General features: G+C 45.9%; 2 protein-coding genes across 3 annotated transcripts; one reads left to right on the forward strand and one right to left on the reverse strand.

Annotated features, from left to right (window-relative positions):
- Nucleotides 1–253: 253 nt before the first annotated feature.
- LOC145362533 (uncharacterized) lies at nucleotides 254–27,975 on the reverse strand. Of its 2 annotated transcripts, none has more exons than XM_080218555.1 (2): nucleotides 15,277–16,221; nucleotides 254–1,479 (listed from the first exon to the last, which is right to left on the reverse strand). In XM_080218555.1, the coding sequence occupies exons 1-2, from the start codon at nucleotides 16,197–16,199 to the stop codon at nucleotides 357–359; spliced, it is 2,046 nt and encodes a 681-aa protein (XP_080074681.1). In that variant the 5' UTR covers nucleotides 16,200–16,221; the 3' UTR covers nucleotides 254–356. The 2 variants fall into 2 exon arrangements, with proteins under 2 accessions (XP_080074681.1, XP_080074682.1); XM_080218556.1 differs by lacking the exon at nucleotides 254–1,479 and adding an exon at nucleotides 27,221–27,975 and having other exon boundaries at nucleotides 15,273–16,134.
- On the forward strand, nucleotides 5,480–13,829 carry LOC145362316 (uncharacterized). Its single transcript, XM_080218395.1, has 2 exons — nucleotides 5,480–6,590; nucleotides 13,797–13,829. Exons 1-2 carry the CDS (start codon nucleotides 5,808–5,810, stop codon nucleotides 13,827–13,829), a joined length of 816 nt encoding a protein of 271 aa, XP_080074521.1. The 5' UTR covers nucleotides 5,480–5,807.
- Nucleotides 27,976–27,986: the final 11 nt, after the last annotated feature.

The following is a 27,986-nucleotide window of genomic DNA, read 5'->3' on the forward strand; positions in this document are numbered from 1 at the left end:
GGACTAGGGGGCACAGCCTCAAGATAAAGGGGGGGCGGTTTAGAACGGAGTTGAGGAGGAACTTCTTCACTCAAAAGGTGGTGAATTTCTGGAATTCTCTGCCCGTTGAAGTGGTGGAGGCTGCCTCGCTAAATATTTTTAAGAAGCGGGTTGATGGGTTTTTGATAAGAGAGGGGATTAAGGGTTATGGGGAGAGGGCGGGAATGTGGAACTGAGCCACAACAGATCAGCCATGATCTTATTGAATGGCGGGGCAGGCTCGAAGGGCTAGATGGCCTACTCCTGCTCCTATTTCTTATGTTCTTATGAATGTGCTCGGGGATCATCAGCTCCTCAGAGCTTCTGAAACCGGCCTCTCAGGCAGAGCATTTAAAGGGGCTCTCCTCGGAGTGAGTGGCTCTGTGTCTCAGCAAGCTGGATGAGTGAGTGAATCCCTTCCCACACACACAGCAGGTGAATGGTCTGTCCTCAGTGTGAGTGCGCTGGTGTACCCGCAGGTTGGATGATGTTTTAAATCTCTTTGAGCAGTAAGAGCAGCGGAACGGTCTCTCCTCAGTGTGAACACGCTGGTGGATCATCAGTTCCTGAGAGCTTTTGAATCCACTCCCACAGTCAGAGCATTTAAAGGGTCTCTCGTTGGTGTGAGTGAGACTGTGTGTGCGCAGGTTCGATGAATGAGTGAATCCCTTCCCACACACCGAGCAGGTGAACGGCCTTTCCCTGGTGTGAACTCGCTGGTGTGTCTGCAGGTTGGATGATGTTTTAAATCTCTTTGTGCAGTGAGGGCAGCCGAATGGTCTCTCCTCAGTCTGAATACACTGGTGGGACACCAGCTCTCCAGAACTTTCAAAGCTTCCCCCACAGCCAGAGCATTTAAAGGGTCTCTCCTGGGTGTGAGAGAGATTGTGTTTCAGCAAGCTGGACAACTGAGTGAATCCCCTCTCACACACAGAGCAGGTGAATGGTCTCTCCCCGGTGTGAACTCGCTGGTGTGTCTGCAGGTTGGACGATGTTCTGAATCTCTTGGCGCAGTGAGAGCAGCCGAACGGTCTCTCCTCAGTGTGAGTGCGCTGGTGGGACACCAGCTCTCCAGAGCTTTTGAAACCACTCCCACAGTCAGAACATTTAAAGGGTCTCTCGTTGGTGTGAGTGAAATTGTGTCTGAGCAGGTGGGATGGATGAGTGAATCCCTTCCCACACACCGAGCAGGTGAACGGCCTCTCCCCGGTGTGAACTCGCTGGTGTCTCTGCAGGTTGTACAATGTTCTAAACCTCTTTGAGCAGTGAGAGCAGCTGAAGGGTCTGTCCTCAGTGTGAACGCGCCGGTGAGACATCAGATACCGAGAGCTTTTGAAACCCTTCCCACAGTCAGAGCATTTAAAGGGTCTCTCCTGGGTGTGAGTGAGATTGTGTTTCTGCAGTCCGGGTAACTGAGTGAATCCCTTCCCACACACAGAGCAGGTGAATGGCCTCTCCCCGCTGTGACTGCGTTGATGAATTTCCAGCTCAGATGGGATTTTGTATCTCTTCCCACACTCCCCACATTCCCACGGTTTCTCCATGGTGCGGGTGTGACTCTCCAGGTTAAACAATCAGTTAAATCTCACACAGAACACGGGTACACTCTCTCCCCGCTGTGAACGCTGCGATGTATTTTCAGGCTGTGTAACTGGTTAAAGCTCTTTCCACACTCAGTGCACTGGAACACTCTCTCTCGGGTTTGTGTGTATCTCAGTGCATTTCTAGTCAGTGATGTTTACAATCTTTTGAGGCCAAACAAGTATTTCTCCTGCTAGACTCAAAGGCCGATGATATTCAGGTCCCAGGAAATTGAGTCACTCTGTCAGATTTAGCTGTGACGTTGGCGATTTCTGTCTGATTTCTCCTTGTCTGATATCCTGTAAGTCAATTTAGCAAAAAAAAATCGCAGTTCAGAATACGATCAAAATTCAAATCTACATTTCTCATTTCTATGGAGCATTCATTAAAGACACAATCATGGAACATTAAACACGCCTCACAGGGCCTCCCGTATCAGCACACAGGGAGCTGCTTTGTGAGACTGACAGCAGTACAGACAAGTCAGGGATAAGGGGGTCCTCAGAAGTGGGATTCACTGTGAAAGCTCAGGGACAGTTGATAAGATGTAGCAATACTATGATCCTGATGAACGTTCTTTCCACTTTCATTCCCCAAAAGCTGTAAATCTCCATCCCACACATTCTCCCTCCATTCTCACTCTGCTGTATCTAATATTCACCCTCCCAATTCTCCTGAAGGTGCTGATGGACAGATCCATGCTCACTGCTTCCTGTCCTGGACACACACATCATAACAAACAGGAGCTGCAGTCAGCATTCAGCCCATCGAGTCTGCTCAAACATTCATTGGGATTATTGGTTGATCTACCTCTGCATTACTTTCCCCACACTGTCCCCCGTATCCATCGATATCTTCAATATCTAGAAACCTATCGATCCCTCTCTCGAACATTCTTGATGACAGAAGCTCAATAGTCCTCTGGGGTAGAGAATCCTAAACATCAGCACATCCTTGAGTGAAGAAATCCTTCCTCATCTCAGCTTTCTCTCCATTTTCCAGTCTGTTCCCAAAATTTATTGACTCCCTTGTTATTCTAACTCATCCTTGAATATATTCAATCCCTCCACTGGTCCCCATGGAAGAGAAATCTAGATCCTAACAATTCTCTGAGGGAAGAGATTTCTGGAAATATGTAATATAGCTACAGTCCAAAATTACATAACCAGATGTAATGAGCATATTTTGTTACAGAGCGGTAACAATATATCTAATCTGTACCATATAACAACATGGCAGTTGATAGCCTACTGGTATTATCGCTAGACTATTAATCCAGAAACTCAGCTAATGTTCTGGGGGACCCAGGTTCAAATCCTGCTGCGGCAGATGGTGGAATCTGAATTTAAAAACAAAATCTAGAATGAAGAGTCTACTGATGACTATGAAACCATTGTTGGTTGGCCAGAAAAATCCATAGAACAGTACAGCACAGTACAGGGCCTTTGGCCCGCAATGTTGTGCCGAGCTATGTCCAATCCCAAGATCAAGCTATCCCACTCCCTACAATTCTGGTGTGCTCCACGTGCCTATCCAATAACCGCTTGAAAGTTCCTAAGGTGTCCGACTCCACTATCAGAGCAGGCAGTGTATTCCACAGCCCAACCACTCTCTAAGTGAAGAATCTACCTCGGACATCCCTCCTATATCTCCCACCATGAACCTTATAGTTATGCCCCCTAGTAACAGCTACATCCACCCAAGGAAATAATCTCTATCAATCCCTCTCATCTTATAAACCTTGATTAAGTCACCTCTCATCCTCCTCCACTCCAAAGAGAAAAGCCCCAGCTCCCTCAACCTTTCCTCAGAAGATCTACCCTCCAAACCAGGCAGCATCCTGGTAAATCTCCTCTGCACTCTCTCCAATGCTTCCTCGTCCTTCTTGTAGTGAGGCGACCATCTGGTTCATTAATGTACTTTAGAGAAGGGAATCTACTGTCCTTACCAAGTCTGGCCTGTATGTGACACCAGAGCCACAGCAATGTACTTGACTCTCAAGCATCCTCTGAAATGGCCTGGCGACCCATTCAGTTTGAGGGCAATTAGGGATGGGCAATAAATGCTGGCCCAGCCTACAACAAAGATGAATTTTTAAAAAAATCAGACACATCTCTGTCCTATATTAGTTTACTGTCCCCTTTAATATATTTCATAAATTAGATGGACACATGAAGGAAATAAACTTGCAGGGGAAAGGGAATATAGAAAGGGAATGCAACTGACTGGATTGTCGACAAAGAGTTGGCATGGATTCAAGTTACTGAATGGACTCTTTCTGTGCTGTAATGATTTGATGAGTGAAACTATGTAACATAGCTTCAGTGCTACATTACAAAATGAGAAATAATAATAAATGCACTTTGTGAACAGAACCATAAATAATATACCAAATCTACAATATAACAACACTAGGCATATCTCTGTCCTATATTCATTTATTGTTCTTTTAAATTTCAGCCATTTCCTGGGGAAAACCAGTCCTTTAATTGTGAATATTAGGAAAGGGATCTTTTAGCCAGATGAATAAATGTGTCAGGCTGAGGGAGTAAAGGATATCAATGTCTTTAAGAGAGAGAAAGACCTGGGCCAACCTTTCCAGAATCTGCTCCCTCCCTGGATTCACTTCCTTTCCCTTCAGTTGCTGCAGGTCCCCAATTTCCCCCAGAATGAGAATAGAAATGGAAAGGGGGGAGAAAAGAAAGTGTTTTACTCACAGATGTTGTAGACAGGATGAAGTTTGAGTCAGTCTGAAGCTCAGTCTCCATTCAGAGAGAGAACAGCAGCACCTTTCCTGGGCAGGAATGAGCTCCTTATCCAACTTCCGCATTCAGACAATGGGGAGGCTCTGATTGGCTGGCGGACCAGTGTCCTTCCGGTCCTCCCACTCTTCCCATTGGTGAAAACCTCAGCATGTCTGTCAGCGAGTGGGGTTTCCCCTACACATGCGCATCTTCCCCCTCTCCCTTGGACATGCGCAATCCCTGGCCGGGGGGGGGCGGTATGGGGAGAGAACCGAGAGGCTTCTCGCTCTGGGCGGAGCCGCCAGCCGCTTGTCTGGAAACCTTGGCTCGAGGAGGGGGAGGGGAACAACGGGTGGGGGCGGGGCTCCCGGGAGGGGGAGGGGAATAATGGGTGGGGGCGGGGCACCCGGGGGGGGGGGAAAAAACGGGTGGGGGCGGGGCACCCGGGAGGGGACAATGAGTGGGGGCGGGGCGCCCGGGAAGGGAGGGGCCAGTGGGCGGGGGCCCGGGTTGGAGACGGGAACAATGGGTGGGGGCGGGGCTCCAAGCGCCCGGGCCTGCGCACTGGAACCCCAAAACGTCACCGCAGAGCAGAGTGATTCCTATTGGCTGATTCAGGCAGGGTTCCATTGTGACCTCACAATGCGGAAGTTGGTCAATGAGCTTCAGAGTGAAACTTCCTCCTCTGGGCAACATCTGGGAGGAAATCAATGTTTCCCCCTTTCCATTTCTCATTCTGGGGGAAATTGGGGACCTGCAGCAACTGAAGGGTAAGGAAGTGAATCCAGTCTGTATATTCCACACATTTTTAATCCAGTCAGACAAACATAGATCTGTCTGGCAGCCTGCATGGAGATTTTCAGCTCTCTGTGTGTCCAGGACAGGAAGCAGTGAGCATGGATCTGTCACTCAGCCTCAATCAGCATCTTCAGGAGAATTGGGAGGGTGAATATTAGATACAGCAGAGTGAGAATGGAGGGAGAGTGCATGGGATAAAGATTCACAGATTTTAGGGAATGAGAGAGGAAAGAATGTTCCATAGAAACTGGAATTGTCTGTTCTGAATTTCTATCCTGTGCTGACACTGATGACTTGTGTCAATTTGTTTTACAGGATATTGAAAGAGGAATCACAGGCTGAAATCACAAACGTCACGTCTAGTTCTGGCAGAAGCATATTCTGTGGGACCTGAATATCATCAGCCATTGAATCTGGAAGGAGAAATTGTTGCCCGGTTTGTCGATTTGAAAAGATTTCAAACGTCAGTGTGACTGGAAAAGCAACAACACGCTGCCAAATTCAAGTGAGAGTGTTCCCGTGCACTGACTGAAGAGCTTTAACCAGTTACACAGCCTGAATAAATATCACACCGTTCACAGCAGGGAGAGACTGTACACGTGTTCTGTGTGTGGACGAGGCTTCAACTGATTGTCCACACAAGAGAGAGGCAGGGACACCTGCACCATGGAGAAACCATGGAAATGTGCGGACTGTGGGAAGAGATACAGATTCCCATCTCTGCTGGATGCTCATCGGCGCAGCCACACTGGGGAGAGGCCGTTCATCTGCTCTCAGTGTGGGGAGGGATTCATTTGTTTTTCCCACCTGCGGACACACCAGCGAGTTCACACTGGGGAGAAACCATTCACCTGCTCTCAGTGTGGGAAGGGATTCACTTGGTCATCCAGCCTGCAGAGACACCAGCGCGTTCACACAGGGGAGAGGCCCTTCACCTGCTCTCAGTGTGGGAAGGGATTCAACCAGTTATCCAATCTGTGGACACATCAGCGCGTTCACACTGGGGAGAGACCATTCACCTGCTCTCAGTGTGAGAAGAGATTCACTCGGTTATCCGACCTGCAGATACACCAGCGAGTTCACACTGGGGAGAGGCCATTCATCTGCTCTGAGTGTGGAAAGGGATTTGCTGTGTCCTCTGCCTTCCAGAAACACCAGCGAGTTCACACTGGGGAGAGGCCATTCACCTGCTCTCAGTGTGAGAAGGGATTCAACCAGTTATCTGACCTGCAAACACATCAGCGCATTCACACTGGGGAGAGGCCATTCACCTGCTCTCAGTGTGGGAAGGGATTCACTCGACAATTCCACCTGCGGACACAGCAGCGAGTTCACAGTGGGGAGAAGCCGTTTACCTGCTCTCAGTGTGGGAAGGGTTTCAGTCAGTTATCCAACCTGCGGAGACACCAGCGAGTTCACATGGGGAGAGGCCGTTCACCTGCTCTCAGTGTGGGAAGGAATTCACTCAGTTATCCCACCTGCTGAGACATCAGTGAGGTTACACTGGGGAGAAACCTGCTCAGTGTATAAAAAGGGTTCAGAATTTCATCACAGCTGCTGAGGCACCAACAAGATCACAGGGGTTTGGATTCAGCTGTTATTGTTCCTGCTCTCAGTTACATCCAGGACTGCATTTTGTTCATTCTCACAGTTAGTCAATGGGGAGGGTCAGAGCGTTTCTTTCTGCTCCCTGTTCGAATGTAGCGCTATCCTTTATTACGAGAGAAATTGAACATAGATGTTCTGCTTTGGTTCTACAGGGCATTGCTGAGGCTGCATCTCGAACACTGGCTGCAGTTTTGTTAAGAAATGATACAAATGCATTGGAAGTGGTTCAGAGAAGGTTTAATAGATTGTTTCCAAATTCTTAACCCTCACAGGATAAATTTTGTCCAATTTTTCCGTGTATTCACCTCTGACAAAGAGTCACCCTGACTCAAAATGCTGTCTCTATTCCCGCCCTATAGATGCTGTCAGACTTGCTGAGATTATCCAGCATTTTCTGTTTCAGTTTCAGGTTCCAGCAAAGAACAAGGAACAACACAGCCTGGGAAACAGGCCCTTCGGTCCATCGAGCCCACGCCACCCATTTCTACATTGTGAGTCCCCTCTTCCACCCATGACCCTTGTCTGCACTTATGGCACTCCAGATTGGAAACCAGATTGAGGGGAGACTAGGGACAATTTGTTACACCAATCAGCCTAAGAGCACATCTTTGGGGTGTGGGAGGAAACCGGAGCACCCGGAGAAAACCCACGCAAGCACGGGGAGAATGTGCAAACTCCCACAGACACCGGCCCAAATCCATGTAACTGGACAGCAAACAGTGATAGTCACTGAGCTGTCGTGTTGCCCAGCATCTGGTCCAGTTTAAGCGTACACTAACGACGTGAAGCACTAGGCGACTCTCGAAGCAACATCCAAGAGCAGCCCACGCACGACCCACCGTGTGTATGCCCCTTGGTGGACAACAAGGCAGACCGAATCACGTAAACCCACGCAAGTACAGGGAGAATGTGCAAACTCCCACAGACACTGGCCCAAATCCATGTATCTGCACAGCAAACAGTGATAGTCACTGAGCTGTTGTGTTGCCCAGCATCTGGTCCAGTTTAAGTACACACTAACGACGTGAAGTACTAGGCTACTCTCGAAACAACCAAGAGCAGCCCTCGTACAACCCACTGCGTGTATGCCCCTTGTTGGACAACACCTGTGGATTAAAAGAGAAAAACATCAATACCATGCACATCCTTATACAAACATTCAAGGGAATCCCCAGAAGCTCAAAAGTAAAACTAGTGAGCCAGAAAATATGTTGGAAGGTCCAGAGGAATTAGTTGATTCCCAGGGACATCCCAAGGCTCCTGAACCTTGTTTAAAACAGTCTCCTATATCCCTCCATCTCCATCCCGCTCATGTGCCTGTCTAAGTAACTCTTAAACAAATCCAGTGTGCTTGAGTCCACCACCTTGCTTGGCAGAGTATTCCATACTCCCACAACCCTCTGTGTGAAAAACCTCCCTCTAATATCCGAATTATACCTCGCCCCTCTCACCCTAAGCAGCAGCAGAATTTTGCCTTTGTACCAATTTTTGTTGGATAAGGGAATGTAAAGTATCAGCTGGAGAATGACAGTGTGGAATGCAACACAACCAGATCAGCCATGATCTCAGTAAATGGTGGGAGCGGACTCAAAGGGCCAACTTCTGCTCCAATGTCAAATGTTGGTCACAATTGTGAAACAAGACTGGAAGATTCACCTTGCTTGTGTTAAAACCATCACTGTGAAATTCAGTTCTAAGACTAAAGTTTGCCAGACTGGAGAAGGAAAACAGTGGAAATACACTCTTGGGGAGTCACCTTGTCGGAATCATTCCTGGAGAATTAACATCAACATTCCAGAGTAAAACAGAACCATTGAATGGGATATTTGAGTGCGTCAAGAGTAAAAGGGCAAAGTTTAATTTTACAGCTTGTGTTTCTACAAGAAGTGTTTATTCATTGTTGCTTCCAGTTTTGTCAGAGTAAAATTCATGAAACTTGAAGTTTTGTCTTGTGGTTTTTTACTCAATGGGTTTACATTCATTTCTTTAAATTATTGATCATTTCAGAGATCCTAATAATTCATCTAAAGCCCCGAGTTTTGACTTCCCGTCTGAGCCTGGGGCACCTTTCTGTCTCTCTGTTGCTTGTCTCAATGATAGCCAGGCGATGGAGCTGAGGGCTGAATTTAGCTGAGAATAATGAGGCCTGTGCCCCAGTTGGAAAACTGCCCTGGGCGTCGCAGTAATAGAGAGACAGGAAGGTGCTGGAGAACTCAGTGGGAAATGGGCCTCCAGCCAATTATTGTATTGGTCTCTCTCTTCATTTTGAATAATAGCAAAATACTAATTCTGTTTCTCTCTCCACAGTCAAACCTGCTGCAATTTTCCAATTCTTTCTGCATTTAGTTTAGATCTAGCTGCAGAGGTAGGAGAAACACTGTTTACTATCCAGGATAAATGTCCTTCATCAGCTTTTGTGAATCATTTCAGTGGGAAATGTGCTCTCCCAGGCTCAAAGAGCATCAACCCACTGGAAGCAAAGGCACATAACAGGCCAGTCCAACAGAAAGAAACCCTCCAACCCTCCGTGAGTGGGGTTTACGAGGTGGCCGGGCATCGCCAAAACTTCAGCGAATACAAAGACTCACGAAAGCCATTTTCCCAATTTAAAGATGTATCTTTTATTTCACCAGCTCAGTGCAGGAAGAGATTATCGAAAAGTCCGAGGTCTCTCCAGAGGGAAAGCAGACTGACATCTCCAATAAACTTTGACCAATACAGTTTAGGATAAATCAATTATACATTTTTCTTATCAAATTCTCCCACCTATCATTAGCTTTGAATCAATCTTCAATATACTTAAATCATAATAACATCTGTCACGTACTTTAGACAATTGCATTATACCCTCTTACAGGATGGTTATTCATTGAACCTGGATGTTACAAGAGGTTATTGCAGAAGGTCGAGGGACATGGAGTTGGGGGTAAGGTGTTAGCGTGGATAGAGGATTGGTTGTCAAATAGGAGGCAGAGAGTGGGGGTCAACGGGTGCTATTCGGATTGGCGGATGGTGACTAGTGGAGTGCCCCAGGGGTCGGTGCTGGGGCCTCAGCTATTTACCATTTATATAGATGATCTGGAGGAGGGAACCAAGTGTAGGGTGTCGAAATTTGCTGATGACACCAAGATTGGGGGAACGGCAAATTGTGCGGAGGGTGTGGAGAGTCTGCAGAAGGATCTAGATAGGCTGGGTGAATGGGCCAGGAAATGGCAAATGGAATTTAATGTTGGCAAGTGTGAGGTGGTCCACTTTGGTAGGAATAATGGTAGGAAGGACTATTACTTACGGGGCGAAAAACTGCAGCAGGCGACGGTGCAGAGGGACCTGGGGGTCCTTGTGCATGAGTCGCAAAAACCCAGCTTGCAGGTGCAGCAGGTGGTCAGGAAGGCGAATGGGATGCTGGCCTTCATAGCGAAGGGGATTGAATATAAAAGTAGGGAGGTCTTGCTGCAGCTGTATAGGGCATTGGTGAGGCCGCAGCTGGAGTACTGTGTGCAGTTTTGGGCGCCGCACCTGCGCAAAGATATTTTGGCCTTGGAGGGAGTGCAGAGGAGGTTTACTAGGCTGATACCGGAGTTGAGGGGGTTGAGCTATGAGGAGAGGCTGAATAAACTAGGCTTGTACTCGTTGGAGTTTAGAAGAATGAGGGGAGATCTCATTGAGACGTATAAGATGATGAATGGGATGGATAGGATAGAGGTGGAGAGACTCTTCCCGCTCAAAAAAGACAGTAGGACTAGGGGGCACAGCCTCAAGATAAAGGGGGGGCGGTTTAGAACGAAGTTGAGGAGGAACTTCTTCACTCAAAGGGTGGTGAATCTCTGGAATTCTCTGCCCGTTGAAGTGGTGGAGGCTGCCTCGCTAAATATTTTTAAGACGCGGGTTGATGGGTTTTTGATAAGAGAGGGGATTAAGGGTTATGGGGAGAGGGCGGGAAGGTGGAACTGAGCCGCGACAGATCAGCCATGATCTTATTGAATGGCGGGGCAGGCTCGAAGGGCTAGATGGCCTACTCCTGCTCCTATTTCTTAGGTTCTTATGTTTCCTTCCCCCTGTATCAGTGACTCCACTTCTTCCACTGCTTAGCAACCTCAGATGTTCAGGTCAAAGTTCATTTTTCCACCGTTTTCTTCCACGTCACTGGTCCCATCAGACTAATGTACATTCTTGTGTCTTATCTAGATAGGGAATAACTCTGTTCGTAAGCAGCCCTGAGAACCTTACTGCTCGCAATTCCCGATGAGAAGAACATTCCGAGGTTTCATTGTTTCCTAAGAATGTGGTTCTCTCTGGAAATCCATCAGGCCTTGGGGCAACTTGCTCCTGGCTAAAGCGCACACTTTAACAATACAGTTAATACCTTTAAAATATCAAAATGAAATCATAATCACTTGTTTTAATCGCTTACTGCATTCACATGTGTGTAGTTTAGAAGTCTGATTTGTGGGATCTTCAAGAGCTCATTGAAATTGTTTGTGCCAAATTGGAGAAAATAAAAATATTGTTTGTCAAAACTGAATTGCGACTGACTCTGAGTGGAACGAAATTTGTTATTCGATGAATCCCTTGGTTAATAAACAATGTCAACATTTACAAAAACAGAAGCGGGTTCAGACCCCTCTGATGAAAGGTAATCTAGACTCCGAACGTTGACTCTATTCTCTCCCCACCGACAATGTCAACATTTCTTTACTCCTGGAATGTGGGTGCCACTGGCTGGTACAGCATTTATTGCCCATTGTTCTAAATAAGGATCAAGAGCCTCAGGACATTTCTGGGAATCAATAGATTCCTGTGGACCATCCAACATATTTTATGGCTCACCTGTCTTACGTTTGCCTTCATTAATCGAGGGATTGAGTTTAGGAGTCGGGAGGTAATGCTGCAACTTTATAAGACCCTTGTCAGTCCCCACTTGGAGTACTGTGCGCAGTTCTGGTCGCCTCACTACAGGAAGGATGTGGAGGCTATTGAGATGGTGCAGAGGAGATTTACAAGGATGTTGCCTGGATTGGGAGGCATGCCTTATGAAGATAGGTTGAGGGAGCTCGGTCTCTTCTCCCTGGAGAGACGAAGGATGAGAGGTGATCTGATGGAGGTTTATAAAATGTTGACAGGAATAGATCGGGTGGATTCTCGGAGGCTATTTCCCAGGGCTGAAATGGTCGCTACGAGAGGACACAGGTTTAAGGTGCTGGGAAGCAAGTACAGAGGAGATGTTAGGTGTAAGTTTTTCACTCAGAGGGTGGTGAGTGAATGGAATCGGCTGCCGTCGGTGGTGGTAGAGGCGAACTCGCTGGAGTCTTTTAAAAGACTTCTGGATGACTATATGAGATCTAATGGGATTGGAAGTTACAGATAGTTCTATGGATTGGTAGGTATAGATGTGATCGGTGCAACTTGTGGGCCGAAGGGCCTGTTTGTGCTGTAGTGTTCTATGTTCTGGGGATCTTCCGTAAATGTCTGTATAAGCTGTGTATGTTGATTGATGTCTATTTTTTACATCCACAGGGGATTCGGTCTGCCTTGTTGTCCAACAAGGGTCATACATGCGGTGGGTCATGCGAGGGCTGCTCTTGGATGTTGCTTCGAGAGTTGCCTAGTGCTTCACGTTGTTAGTGTACGCTTAAACTGACGGGCAACATGACAGCTCAGTGACTATCACTGTTTGCTGTGCAGATATATAGATTTGGGCCGGTGTCTGTGGGAGTTTGCGCATTCTCCCTGTGATTGCGTGGGTTTTCTCCGGGTGCTCCGGTTTCCTCCCACACCCCAAAGGTCTGCTCTTAGGCTGATTGGTGTAACAAATTGTCCCTAAATTAGTCTTCCCTCAATCTTCCCCAACAGGCGTAGACAAGGGTCATGAGTAGAGGAGGGAACTCAGAATGTTAAAATGGCAGCGTGGGCTTGTTGGGCCGAAGGGCCTGTTTCCTGTGCTGTGTTGTTCTTTGTTCTTTGAAATTCTGAGTGAAATTAAGCTTTTATTGGATCCACAGTCATTGTATATTTCGTATTGTTCGCTTGAGATGATTCTCCAGCGGTTTGGGGCAACGTTATGGAGCATGAATATTTGGGCGACATGGTGTCACTGTGGTGAGCACTGCTGCCTCACAGTGCCAGGGACCCAGGTTCAATTCCTGGCTTGGGTCACTGTGTAGAGTCTGCACATTCTCCCTGCGTCTACGTGGAATTCATCCAGTTTCCTCCCACTGTCCGAAAGACGTACTGGTTAGGGTGCATTGGTCATGCTAAATTCTCCCTCGGTGTAACCGAACAGGGGCAGGAGTGTGTCGTCCGGGGGGATTTTCATTAACTTCGTTGCAGTGTTAATACTTTGACACTAATAAATAAACTTTATTAATCCGGTCTATAAATTACAGAAAAAAAGCCAAATGATTAGCAATAAATTATTTATAAAATGTCCAGGTTTTGAAGTTTAGGGAGTCAGTGAACTGAATACTGCAAAGATTTTGGAAGAAGCAAAAAAAGCCTGAAAATTTGCAAAGAAACTATTGACTTTAAAGGCTAATGATCATGAATTAAATAGAAAAAAAACAAGTTTAAAAAATAGACTGGGTCTGTACTCGTTGGAGTTTAGAATGATGAGGGGGGATCTTATAGAGATGTATAAGATAATGAAGGGGATGGATAGGGTAGAGGTAGAGACATTCTTCCCGCTTAGAGGGGACAGTAGGACTAGAGGGCACAGCCTCAAGATAAGGGGGGGTGCAGTTTAGATCGGAGTTGAGGAGGAACTTCTTCACTCAAAGGGTGGTAAATCTCTGGAATTCTCTGCCCATTGAAGTGGTGGAGGCTGCCTCGCTAAATATATTTAAGACACGGGTAGATAGGTTTTTGACAGACAGGGGAATTAAGGGTTATGGGGAGAAAGCGGGAAAGTGGAACTGATCCACTTCAGATCAGCAATGATCTTATTGAATGGCGGGGCAGGCTCGAAGGGTTAGATGGCCTACTCCTGCTCCTATTTCTTACGCTCTTAAAAGTGTTCTGTTTGTACAACTTTGAAGTCTGCATATATTTCAGTTTGTGGACGAGTCTTTGGAATGCTTTGGGTGAAGATTTGTGTAAATACAGTTCTAAAACAATGTATAAGCTTCAAATGTTAGTTTATATGAAGTCATGGAACAAAATAATATTATCTCTGAGATTAATAGAGATACTATTTGAATAATCAGAACAAAATAATGAGAAAATGATGAAGTATTTGATCTGTATTTGTGAAAAGGGGTTGAGATTTATAAGTTTGTACTTTTTCTGAGTCCTTTTTGATCAGGTATTTATTTTGTTTATGTGCAGCGTAATATAGTATCTTAGGGCAGCACGGTGGCACAGTAGTTAGCACTGCTGCCTCATGGCACCAGGGACCCGTGGTCCATTCCCGGCTTGGGTCACTGTCTGTGTCTGCACGTTCTCCCTGCGTCTGCACAGATTTCCTCTGGGTGCTGCGGTTTCCTCCCATAGTCCGAAAGACGTGCTGGTGGGGCACCCTGGCCACACTAAATTCTCCCTCAGTGTCCCCAAACAGGCGCTGGGCTGTGGTGACTAGGGGATTTTCACAGTAACTTCATTGCAGAGTTAATGTAAGCCAGTTTGTGACACTAATAAATAAATATACTACATATAAATAAATCAGTTGTGTAACTTTGGTAAGGGGCCATTAATTACTCCCACAAGAGACCTCATATCTTTTCTATTTCTTATCTCGACCCAAACCCATTCCTCATCCTGATCTTTCAGGCTAAGATGGTCTCTCTGTACTGAACTAACGTCGTTGTTAATCAATGGGAGAGATCCCGTCACTTTCCTGCTATTCCGTTATGTCAATTACCCTTCAATATTTAGATCCCAGCCTCGGTCACCTTTCAACTAAATCTCTCTAATGTCTATCAGGACAGACATTTATCTCTACCCACGTGGACAATTCATCCTTTTTGTTATAAATGCAGAGTACATTTTCAGAGATTTAATTATCTAATAGGGAGTTCAGTGAGAAACCTCTTGGCCCAGCGAGTGGTGAGAATGTGGAACTCGCTACCACAGCGAGTGGTTGAGGTGAACAGCATGAATACATTGAAGGGGAAGCTGGATACATACATGAGGGATAAAGGAATAGAAGGATATGCTGATGGGGGGAGATGAAGAGGGGTGGGTGGAGGGTCATAAATACTGACACAGACTGATTGAGCCGACTGGCCTGGCACTGTGCTTGTAGACTCAATGGAACAGAGAGAAATGTATTTATTTTAGATCTACCTGTAGTGGTAGGGAAAACACTATTTATAATCTAGGCTAAAATAAATCTCCTTCACCAGTTTTTGTGGATTATTTCAGTGGAGATGTGCTCTCCCAGGCTCAAAGAGCAACAGCCCACTGGAAACAAAGTCCTGAGACCTGCCAGTCCAGCAGAAAGAAACCCTCCGACCCTCCCACTTCACCCACTGTCAGAATGAACGTGGTTCAGTCCTGGGTGTGATTAACAGCAAAATCCAATGCTTGTAATCACTTGTGAACTCGCTGGTGTCTCAGCAGGTGGGATGACCGTGTGAATCCCTTTCCACATTCAGTGCAGGTGAACGGCCTCTCCCCAGTGTGAAGTCGCTGGTGTGTCAGCAGGTTGGAGAATCGACTGAATCCCTTCTGACACACAATGCAGTTAAATGGCCTCTCCCCAGTGTGAACTCGCTGGTGTGAAATCAGGTTGGACGAATCACTGAATCCCTTGCCGCACACAGAGCAGGTGAATGGTCTCTCCCCGGTGTGAACTCGCTGGTGTGTCTGCAGGCTGGATGCCTGACTAAATCCCTTCCCACACAGAAAGCAGGTGAATGGCCTCTCCCCAGTGTGAGTTCGCTGGTGTGAAAACAGATTGGATGAATCACTGAATCCTTTACCACACTCAAAGCAGGTGAAGGAAGCCTCCCCAGTGTGAAGTTGCTGGTGTCTCAGCAGGTTGGCAGAGTTACTGAATCCCTTCCCACACACAGAGCAGGGGAATGGTCTTTCTCCGGTGTGAACTCGCTGGTGTGAATATAGGTTGGATGACTGAGCAAATCCTTTACCACACATGGAGCAGATGAATGGCCTCTCCCCAGTGTGAACTCTCTGGTGTGTCTGCAGGGTGGATGAATCGCTGAATCCCTTCTCACACACGGGACAAGTGAATGGCTTCTCTCCATTGTGAACTCGCTGGTGTATCAGCAAGTGTGATGACTGAGTGAATCCCTTCCCACAATCAGAGCAGGTGAAGGGCCTCTCCCCTGTGTGAACTCGCTGGTGTGTCAGCAAGATCGATAACCGAGTGAACCCTTTCCCACAATTGGAGCAGGTGAATGGCCTCTCCCCAGTGTGAATGCGTCGATGAATTTCCAGCACCGATGGGGAACGGAATGACTTTTCACAGTCGCCACATTGCCATGGTTTTTCCATGATCTGAGTGTCTTTCTGTCTCTCCTGCAGTTTTCACGAAATGTGCACTGGAACACTGTCACTTTGGTTCCACGTGCCTCTATGCTTTACTGTTCACACCAAATTGTTCACCCAAGTCAAAAAGATAAACGTTTCTGGTTCCAGATTCAAAACTGATGACATTCAGTTCCCATGAATTGAGTGACTGTTCGATCTTGAGATTTCTATCGGCAAATCGTCTCCTTCTAATATCCTGTAAAAAGAATTTACAAAAGTCATCACTGTCAGAACAAGATAGAAATTCAGAACAGTCATTTCTAGTCCCTGTGGAACACTACAAAGGATGCCAATGTCTTTAAGAGAGAGAGAAACCTGGGCCAACCTTTCCAGAGTCTGCACCCTCCCTGGATTCACTTCCTTACCCTTCAGTTGCTGCAGGTCCCCAGTTTCCCCCAGAATGAGAATAGAAATGGAAAGGGGGAGACACTGACTTCCTCCCAGATGTTGCCCAGAGGAGGGAATCTGAACCTGAAATCTGAATCAATCCAACTTCCGCATTGTGACGTCGACAATGGAGCCTGTCTGAATCACCCAATAAGAATCAGTCTCTTCTGTGATGACGTCATAGAAAGTCAGTGCGCAAGCGCGCAGACCCTGGTGCCCCACCCCCACCCCTGCCCCTCTTCGAGCCAAGGTTTCCAGACAAGCGGCTGGCGGCTCCGGCCAGAGCGAGAAGCCGCTCGGTGATCTCCCCCTCCCCCCCCCCCGGCCCGGGACTGCGCATGTCCAAGGGAGAGGGGCGGTTGCTCATGTGCGGGTTAGCCCGCCTCCTGACCCTCGTGCTGGGGTGTTGACCAATGGGAGAAGTTGGAGGACCGGAAGGACTCTGGTCCTCCATCCAATCAGGTCTTTGTGACACTCAGATTGAGGTCCACAACAGACTAAAACCTCCTCCTGTCGCCTTCATTTGTGAGTAAAACACTTTCTTTTCTCCCTCTTTCCATTTCTATTCTCATTCTGAGGGAAATTGGGGACTTGCAGCAACTGAAGGGTAAGGAAGTGAATCCAGGGAGGCTGCAGACTCTGGAAAGGTTGGCCCAGGACTCTCTCTATCAGAGACATTGACATTCTTTCACTCCCTCAGTTTGACACATTTATTTGTCTGGGTAAAAGGATGATCTCTTTCCTAATGTTCACAATTAAAGAGATAGTTTCTCCAGGAGTTGGCTGACTTTTAAGGGGACAGTAAATTAAGATAAGCCAGAGATGTCTAGTCTTGCAATATGGTACTGATTAGATCTGTATTTGTAATAAAATACAGTAGTTACTTCTAACCTTGTATTATTCCGCTGCAGCTGCAATATGCATTTCCAGCAGAGTCATTATGACACAAAGTGTCCATTCAGTAACTTGGGCTCATGCTAACACTCTGGAGGACAATCTAGTCACTCCCATATCTTCTCTACATCCCCATTCCCCCTACACGTTTATTTCCTTGAAGAGCCCCTTCAATTTAATTCTGAAATTATTCTCCTCTTCTACTTCAAACAAGCTAGTCGGCAGAGAGTTTCAGGTCAGCAACACTTTTGAAATAAAATACTCCCTAACAGTTCTGTGTATCTCTAATCATGTGATAGAGTACTGTATAATTATAGATCATAGTGTTATTGGGTGTGTATTGAATACAGCAGAATGTGAATAGAGAGTATGTGGTCCAGATATTTACAGCCTTCAATAAATGAGAGAAGAATGAATGTTCCTTAGCAATTAAAATTCTGTTCTGAATTTCTACCCTGTACTGTATCTGATAACGTTTGTAAATTCTTTTACAATATATTAGGAGAGGCAATATCGCAGACAGAACACTCAAAGTAGACAGCACATCAGGATCTGACAGAGTCATTCCATTCATCAGGAGCTGAATATCATCAACCTTCAGTTTTTGTCTGCTGTGAGAGATTTTAATATCAGTGTGACTGGAATAATACAGAGAAAGACACCTGACTGAGAGTGTACAATGCGGTGACTGTGAAAGACATTTTAATCAGTTACGTTGGCTGAAGAAACATCACATCATTCACAGCAGGGAGAGACTGCACATGGGTTGTATGTGTGAACGAGGCTTCAACTGATTGTCAGACTTGGAGAGACACAAGGACATCGACACCATGGAGAAACCATGGAAATGTGGAGATTGTGGGAAATGTTTGCGTTGCCCGTCTCACCTGGAAATTCATCGACGTTGTCACACAGGGGAAAAGCCATTCATCTGCCCTGTTTGTGGGAAGGGATTCCGTAACCCATCCATCTTACAGACACACCAGCGAATTCACACTGGAGAGAGACCATTTGTCTGTCCTAATTGTGAGAAGGGATTCACCCAGTTATCCCACCTACAGTCACACCAGCGAATTCACACTGGGGAGCAACCATTCACTTGCTGTGTGTGTGGGAAGGAATTCAGTAATTCATCCATCCTGCGGACGCACATACGAGTCCACACTGGGGAGAAGCCATTCTCCTGTTCTGAGTGTGAGAAGCAATTCAGCCATTCATCTGACCTCAGGAAACACGAGCGAGTTCATGCTGGGCTGAGGTCGTTCATCTGCTCCCAGCGCAGGAAGCGATTCAGTGATTCATCTGACCTGAGGAGACACCAGCGAGTTCACACTGGGGAGAGGCCATTCACCTGCTCTGATTGTGGGAAGGGATTCACTCAGTTATCGAACATGCGGACACACCAGCGAGTTCACAAGTGATTACAAGTGTTGGATTCTGCTGTTAATCACACCCAGGACAGAACCATGTTCATTCTGACAGTTGGTGAAGTGGGAGGGTCAGAGGGTTTTTCTCCTGTTGGATTGGCATCAGCAAGTTCACAAGTGATTACAAGTGTTGGATTCTGACTGATGCTGTTCTGTCGGTAGTAATGTTCATCAGTTCGCATGTCCGGCCGATATCTTTGTAAGGGGCAATGTGCAGCAGCGCGCAGGTGCAGACACCATGTTTGTTGGGATCTGAACCACTGCAGTCCATATGGTGTAGGTACATCCATGCTGCTGGTAGGGAGGGAATTCCAAGATTTTGACCTTGTGACTGCGAAGGAATGCGATATATTTCCAAGTCAGGATGGTGAGTGGTTTGGAGTGGAGCTTGCAGTTGGTGGCGTTCCCATTGTCTCTGCTGCCCTTGTCCTTTTAGATGGAAGTGGTTGTGGGTTGGAAGGTGCTAAGATGAATTTCTGGAGTGCATCTTGTAGATAGTACACAATGCTGCTCCTGAGTTCCCCATTGTTCAGAATGGAGACGACCTATCCATCAAACTACATCATCCCTCTGAGTCCCAATGTCTTATTGATCAGACAGAGCAGTGACAGCGCAGGAATGAAAAGGAAGCAAATACTGTTCTCCAAAACCTATTCCCTCATGACAACGTCCGAGTCTCATAGAATTCCTACAGAGCAGAAGGAGGCAACTTTCATAGTCGCTCTTTCCTAGTGCCGGCCCCACAAGTTACCTGATTCATTCAGCTCAATTTTAAAACCTGCCTTTGTGTTTTTTTTGGTTCTGTCTCACTCATTTTCTTTCTGTTTTAAATCAATTTGATAGGGCCTTAAAAGGGGAAGTTTTGTATTTGGGGAACAGGAAACGAAACATCACACCAGGGTCTGATAAGTTCACCCAAGTTATTGGAACTGAATATCATTGAGTCTTGAACATGGAAGGAAAAAGCACCATTCAGAGTGGGGAGAAACCATACACCTGTTCTGTGTGTAGATGAGGCTTCAATCGATCATCAGGCTTGTGGCAACATAAACATGTTCACACGAAGAAACTATGGAAACGCAGGGATTGTGAGGAGTCATTTTGTTGCCCGTCTCAGCTAGAAACTCATCAACAAGGTCACACTGGGGAGAAACCTTTCACTTGTTCTAAGTGTGGGAAGGGATTCAGTGATTTATCCAGCCTGCTGAGACACTGGGGAGAGGCCATTCAGTTATAATGTGTGTGGGAAAGGATTCAATGATTTATCCAACCTGTTGAAGCACCAGCGAGTCCACACTTTGGAAAACCGTTCACCTGCCCCAAGTGTGGGAAAGGATTCACTGATTCATCCCAGATGTTGAGACACCAGCGAGTTTACAACAAGAGACCATTTAAATGCTTAAGTGCTTTAAAGGTTTTGAGAATCTGATGTCCCATCAATGTGTTCGCACTGAGGAGAGACTTTTCCAATATCTGGACTGTGGTAAATGTTATAAAAGACGTTGAGATCTGATGTTCCATCAGCGAATTCACATTGATGAGAGACCGTTCAGGTGCTCCAGCTCTGGGACTGGGTTCAGGCGATCATCCAAACTCACTGTACACCAGCAAATTCAAACCAAGAAAAGACTGTGGAATGTAGAAAGGGATTCACTCCGTCATTCCACCTGCTGAGACACCAGCAACTTTGTGAGTAACTTCAGTCAATGAATTCATTGGAGTCTTTTTCTGTTCTTTTTCAAACCCCAGCCCAGTTACAGGGGCTAATATTTTTTGCTTAAGAAAATAGTTTGTGTAAAATACACTGTGCTGAATCTTTTTTAATAGCTGTTACAGTTTGTTCCTTTTGAAATTCTCTCCCCTGTCTCGTCCATGCTCACCAACAACAAGTGTGAGAGGCTCGTGGAACTTTTTGGCACTAACATGGAGACAATCTGGTCAGCTGCCTCTGCTGCTTCCCTTCCTTCCACAAGCCCACCGGGCCAAACTATCCTTAACTAAGTCTGGAACTCACATTTTTCTCCAGTTTCCCTCCCATCTGTCTCTTATGCCCTGTCAGAACTCAGCTTGTGCATGACCCCACCCCACAACCCCCATGACCCTTATGTTCTATTGACCCTATTCACACTAAGCTGCTGACCATTTGCCTTCTCTATATTAATTGATACTGTTTACTTGTGGTCCTAATCCTTCTCACCTTTAAATCCACTGTCACCACACATTCTGAAAAATCAATCTTTGACCTCCTCTCCAGCTTCCTTTTCCTCTCCAAGGCCCCTGAACTTGATGTTCCCCAAGGATCTATCTGTGGTCCCTCCTATTTCTCATCCACATGCTGCCATTAAGTGACATCATTCGAAAGCACCGTGTGAAATTTCCCATGTACACTGATAACACCCAGCTGTAACTCACCCTCATCCCTCTCCATTCCTCCACTGTTACTAAATTATCAAACTGCTTCTCCCACATTCAGTACTGAATGAGTAGAAATTTCCTCCAGTTAAAAATTGAGAAGATCAAAGCGATTGTCTTCGGTCACCGTTACAAATCCCATTCCCTAACAACTGAGCACATCCATCTTCCTCGGAACTGTCTGAGGCTGTCCCACACCCTTCACAATCTCAATGTCAGATTTGACCCCAAGATGAGTTTCTGACCACATTTCCACACCATCACTAATATCAGATATTTCAGTCTCCATCATGTAGCCCGTGCACCCCACCTGCTGCTGAAACCCTCATCCATGCCTGTTACCTTTAAACGGAATGATTCAATCCATTCCTGACCAGCCTCCCACACTCACCCCACCCCCACAGTAAACATGTTTAGTTTTAATTTGTGTAACTTGGGTGTCTCTGGCTGGCCAGCAATAATTCTCCATCCCTAATTGGTGGGCAGTTGAGGGTCAACCACATTGCAGTGGGCCTGGAGTCACGTGTAGGCCAGACCAGGTAAGGACGGCACATTTCCTTCCCTAAAGGACATTAGTGAACAAGATGGGTTTTTCCAATAATCGACAATTGTTTCATGGCCATCAGTAGATCCTTAATTCCAGGTTTTTTTTTTATTGAATTCAAATTCCAGCACCTGTCGTGGTGGGATTCAAACCTGGGTTCCCAGAACATTAACAATAGTCTAGCGGCAGCACCACCAGGCCATCACCAATGCAAGTTATTAATATAATATAATAATATAAATATAAGTTATTACTGATCCCAGCAGTCAGTTTGTGCACAGTAAGATTCCACAAACAGCAGTCTGATTAATCCACAGTGACGTTAGTTAAAACACGAATGTTGGTCCCATTGCACGGTTGCATTGTGGTCAGCACTTCTACCTCGCAGCGCCGGCTTCAACTCCAGGCTCGGGTCACTATCTGCATGGAGTTTGCACATTCTCCTTGTGTCTGCATGGGTTTCCTCCAAGTGCTGTGGTTCCCTCCCACAGCACAAAGATGTGTGGCCATGCTGAATTGCCTGTTAGTGTCAGAGGATTAGAAAGGTGGGGTTATGGGGATGGGGCCTGGGTGCGATTGTGGTCAATGCAGACTCGGTGCCGAATGGCCTCCTCCTGCACTGTAGGGATTCTATGCAGCAGAGGAACTCCCCTGTGGACAGTATGTGAAGTTGCTGAGTTCTCCTGAACTGAGAGTGGAGCTGACTGAACTACCAAGCCTGCAATGTACCTTAAAGGACCTGATCTTTCCTCTTAATTCTTCCTGATCAGTCAAATAATTAACTCTGAAATCAATCCCAATTTAATCTTTGAAGCAAAATCTACCGCCTTAAATCAGCTGTGAAAGAGAAAGAAATTTCTTGTTCAGAACCTTTCACACCCTCAGAACATCCCAAAGTGATTTAGTCAGTGATAGATTTTGGAAGGAAGAATGTGGAGAGGCAGAATAAACAAAATGGGACAGTTTTAAACAGGGTGCAGGAACACAGTGACTGGGAGTGGATGTACACAAATCCTTGACTGTGTCAGGACAAGGAATCGAACCTTGGCCCTGGGTGATGAGGCAGCAGTGCTAACCACTGTGCTACTGTCCTACTTGTTGTCTGTCTTGAATCACAACCTTTATTTTAATCAAAAATGTTGATTGTCCCTAATTGGATTTTCCCTCACGTCCCAGAGTCTGGTCAAAGATCATAACAATAAATAAGAGGGTGAAAAGTTATCAGGGGCTTTGGAACTGAGATTACAATCAGATCAGACATGAGCTTACTGAATGGCAAACCAGACTCAAGGGGCTGAGTGGCCTACTCCTAATTCATATATCTGCATATATGTTCACAAATGTCCTTGAGGGAAAGAAATCTGCCATCATTACCTGGTCTGGCTTCCAAGTGACACCAAAGCCACAGCAATGTGGTTGACTGTTAGATGCTCACCAAGGGCAACTAGGGATGGGCAATAAATGCTGGCCAGCCAATGATGACCATGTCCCACAAATGAATAAAAAAAATTGTAATGATAGCCATGTACTCAATATCAATGTGTATATATATATATTTCTTATTTAAGGGGGGGTGGTGTTTAAAATTTCAGATTTCTTCCGTAGGTAGCCAGTGTGTCTGGAAAACATTTAGCTTCAGGTGTAAAAGCAAGTTAGAACAGAAAGTCCAGTGGTTAGTTCAGAGCTTTCTTCTCCCCAGGTCAGTTCTAATAAACTGTGTCCACCTGAGTTACATTTATACAGATTCACTCGCACAGTGAGCAAACAGATCTCACTGAACTCGAACAACAACTTATATTTATGTAGAGTTTTTCATTTAATAACATGTCCTAAGCAGTTTCACAGGAACAAAAGGACATATTGCGTCAGATGATACAAAGAGATTGGTTATAAGGACAGTCTTTAGGAAGGAAAATGAAGTGGAAAGGTGGAGAGGTTTAGGGAGGAAATTCCAGAGCTTAGGGTCCAGGCATCTGAAGGCATGACCACCAATGGTGGAGTGATTTAAATCAGGGGTGAAGGACATCCGTGAATGATGCTCCATGTGTGTGGCCCCATAGCCCAGGCTCAGGGCCCTAATCTGAACTTTGGGACAGAGTTTGACCGTCCCTGGTCTCACAGAAAAACAATTCCCCTGATAAACATCTTGTAAGATTTGTGTTTATTTATACTATAAAAAATTGGGTCCAGTCCTCCTGTGTACTGAATGGGGATTGATTTTAACAGATTTAAACTCCTTTGGATTTCAGTGTTACAACTTGAATATCTTTTGGTTAAAAATGGAAATAAATAAATATTGGAAAAGTGAACAAAACAAAAATGGGGAAACACACCCAATCTCCTTCATGTGCATTGAACATTCCTTCACCCACTCATCCACCCAGTGGCTCCCAGCCGGATTGATAATCAGCACAAAGCCAGAGAGAGGGGGAGCTGGTTCTCGGGATGTAAGAATGGACAAGGGCTGGAAGTTTACAGTTTATGGTCATGACCTGCATGGAGGTAAGTCAGAATCGTACTTGAAGCTCCATAGAGGCAGCCACTTTCTCCATGATAGACAGCCTCTGGAACCTCCACTAGCCCCTTAACCTTCCAACCTCCCTGCCCTCCTCCAATTAGGGAAGAAGGTGACATAGTGGTAATGTCTTTGATTGGATTTATTATTGTCACCTATATTGGGATACAGTGAAAAGTATTGTTTCTTGCACAACATACAAACAAAACATATTGTTTGTAAAGTACATCAGGGAAAAAGAAAGGAGACAGTGCAGAAAATAGTGTTAGAGTCATAGCTAGAACATAGAACATTACAGCACAGTACAGGCCCTTTGGCCCTCAATGTTGTGCCGAGCTATGTCCAATTCCAAGATCAAGCTATCCCACTCCCTATAATTCTGGTGTAGAGAAAAGCTTAATGCAAGGTAGGTCCATTCAAGAGTCTGATGGCAGTAGAGAAGAAGGTGTTCTTGAGTTGGTTGGTCTGTGATCTCAGACTTGAATGCTTTCTATGATGCATCTGTAAAAGCTAATGAGAGTTGTAGCAGACATGCCAAATTTTCTTAGCCTCCTGAGAAAGCAGAGGTGTTGGTTGGGTTTCTTAACTATAGTGTTAGTGTGGAGGGACCAGGACAGGTTGTTGGTGATCTGGACACCTCAAAACATGAAGCTGTTAACCATGTCCACTTCTGGAATAGTCATCTTGAAGTCCAGCCTAATGCTCTGGGGACATGGGTTCAAATCCCCAATTCAGTTAATGAATCTGGAATTCTAAAGCTAGTCTCAGTAATGATGTCCACGTTAGTTATCATCAATTGTTGTAAAACTTTACTAAGTTCCTTTAGAGAAGGAAATGTGCCATCCTTATCTGGTCTGGCCTACGTGTGACTCTGGACTCACAGCAATGTGGTTGAGTCTAGAGCCGAGCAAGCCACTCAGTTCAAGGACAATAAGGGATGGGTAATAAGTTCTGGCCTTTCCAGTGATGCCCACGTCTCAGGAGACAACAAAATAACACGTCCTGACCTTCTTCAGCTCCCCCAACTGGCTTCACTTCACTTATACTTTCACCAGCTGAGGTCCTAAAGGATGGAAATCCCTCCTAAATTTGCCTCCTTACCTTTTCAATCCAGCTTCTTACTGTCTGTGAAGGGTCTTGGTACATTTTAACCTGCTACTGGATAAATACTAACTGTTACGGTTAGTAACTGAGTTCGGTTACGAGTGGTGTGCCTCAGGGATCTGTTTTGGGGCCGCTGCTGTTTGTAATTTTTATTAATGATCTGGATGAGGGTATAGTTGGGTGGATTAGTAAATTTGCTGATGACACCAAAGTCAGAGGTGTGGTAGATTGTGAGGAAGGATGTCATAGTTTGCAGGAAGACTTGGACAGGTTGCAGAGCTGGGCTGAGAGGTGGCGGATGGAGTTTAATGCGGAGAAGTGTGAGGTAATTCACTTTGATAGGAATAACAGATGTGTTGAGTATAGGGCTAACGGGAGGACTTTGAATAGTGTGGATGAACAGAGGGATCTAGGTGTATGTGTACATAGATCCCTGAAAGTTGGGAATCAAGTAGATAGGGTTGTTAAGAAGGCATACGGTGTCTTGGCGTTTATTGGTAGGGGGATTGAATTTAGGAGTCGCAGCGTCATGTTGCAACTGTACACAACTCTGGTGCGGCCGCACTTGGAGTACTGTGTGCAGTTCTGGTCCCCACATTACAGGAAGGATGTGGAGGCTTTGGAGAGGGTGCAGAGGAGGTTTACCAGGATGTTGCCTGGTATGGAGGGGAAGTCCTATGAGGAGAGACTGAGGGATTTGGGGTTGTTTTCGCTGGAAAGAAGGCGGCTAAGAGGGGACCTTATTGAAACATATAAGATGATTAGAGGTTTAGATAGGGTGGACAGTGATAGCCTTTTTCCTCTGATGGAGAAATCTAGCATGAGGGGGCATGGCTTTAAATTAAGGGGGGGTAGTTATAGGACGGATGTCAGGGGTAGGTTCTTTACCCAGAGGGTGGTGAGGGATTGGAATGCCCTGCCTGCTGCGGTTGTAAATGCGCCTAGTTTGGGGGCGTTTAAGAGATCCGTGGATAGGTTTATGGATGGAAAGGGATTGGTTTAGGTTAGTGGGTCATTGTTTTTCAACTGGTCGGCGCAACATCGTGGGCCGAAGGGCCTGTTCTGCGCTGTAATGTTCTATGTTTTGTTATTGTCAGTGCTTTTCATCTGAAAACTCAAATGCCACAAAAACATTTGGAAACTTCAGATCAGAGACGTTTTCAGACTGGGAATAGTCACTTGTGATCAGGAATAGCTCACAGTTCTATATCAATCTCAATCAATCTGTAAACAATCACTATCTAATAATCTTCATAAGATGTAAAAAAAATTCCTTGAAAATTAACAGAACAGGGCTCTCTGTCCTTCCCTCTCTCCTTATGAAGAAAGCTTCCACAGCAACTTGCCGGGTGACAACCCAGAGTGGACCTGTTTTCTCTACCCAGATAAGGAGCTCTGATCCATGGAAGAGAGTGGCTGGGACACATTTCTTACACACCTCAGGATTAACCCACACATTCAGTCCTCAATGTGATTAACAGCAGTAAAAGCAGTTGAATCCAACCCCTGCACACACTCATGAAATTGCTGGTGTCTGAGCATTTGCTGTAAGTCAGTGAATACATTCGCACACTCGGAACAGGTGAACAGTCTCTCTCCAGTGTGAACTTGCTGGTGTATCATTAGGTCATTGCTACTTTTAATGTTCTGCTCAAAATCAAAATATTTATAATGTTTTATATCAGAGTGAATCCGCTGATGTTTCAACAGGTTGTATGACTGAGTGAATCCCTTCCCACACACACAGCAGGTGAACGGTCTCTCCCCAGTGTGAACTCGTTGGTGCATCACAAGATTTTTGCTGCTTTTAAAGCTCTGCTCACAGTCAAAACATTTAAAAGGTTTTATATCGGAATGAATTTGCTGGTGTTTCAGCAGGTGGTATGACTGAATGAAGTTCTTCCCACACACAGAGCAGCTGTATGGCCTCTCTCCAGTGTGAATTCGCTGGTGTACAGTGAGTTCAGATGATCGCCTGAAGCCAGTCCCACAGTGAGAGCATCTGAATGGTCTCTCATCAGTGTGAACACGTTGATGACACGTCATTTCACCGGAGGTTTTAAAGCACTTCCTGCAGTCTGGACATTTAAAGGGTCTCTTGTCAGTGTGAACTCGTTGGTGTTTCTGCAGGTTGGATGTAGCAGTGAATCCCTTCCCACACAAGGGGCAGGTGAATGGCTTCTCCTCACTGTGAATGTGTTGGTGCCTCAGCAGATACTTTTTGCTTTTAAATGCCTTCTCACAGTCAGAACATTTGAAAGGTGTCTGATCAGTGTGAACATACTGGTGTGTCAGCAGGCTGGATGACTGAGTGAATCCCTTCCCACAGGTGGAGCAGGTGAACGGCCTCTCCCCAGTGTGAGCGCGTCGATGCATTTCCAGTTCGGAAGGGTAACTGAATCCCTTCCCACAATCCCCACATTTCCATGGTTTCTCCATGGTGCCGGTGTCCTTGTGTCTCTCCAGTT

Source organism: Carcharhinus amblyrhynchos, unplaced genomic scaffold, assembly GCF_965287045.1.
Source record: "Carcharhinus amblyrhynchos unplaced genomic scaffold, sCarAmb.v2.hapA scaffold_38, whole genome shotgun sequence".
Taxonomy (NCBI): Eukaryota; Metazoa; Chordata; class Chondrichthyes; order Carcharhiniformes; family Carcharhinidae; genus Carcharhinus; species Carcharhinus amblyrhynchos.

Coding starts and splice junctions, on each gene's coding strand:
- LOC145362316 (XM_080218395.1), top strand. CDS start 5,808: ATGGAGAAACCATGGAAATGTGCGGACTGTGGGAAGAGATACAGATTC. Junction 6,591..13,796: donor GCCGTTCACCTGCTCTCAGT/GTGGGAAGGAAT, acceptor CATATATTTCAG/TTTGTGGACGAGTCTTTGGA.
- LOC145362533 (XM_080218555.1), bottom strand. CDS start 16,199: ATGGAAAAACCATGGCAATGTGGCGACTGTGAAAAGTCATTCCGTTCC. Junction 1,480..15,276: donor AGACACCAGCGAGTTCACAA/GTGATTACAAGC, acceptor ACGCAGTCACAG/CGGGGAGAGGCCATTCACCT.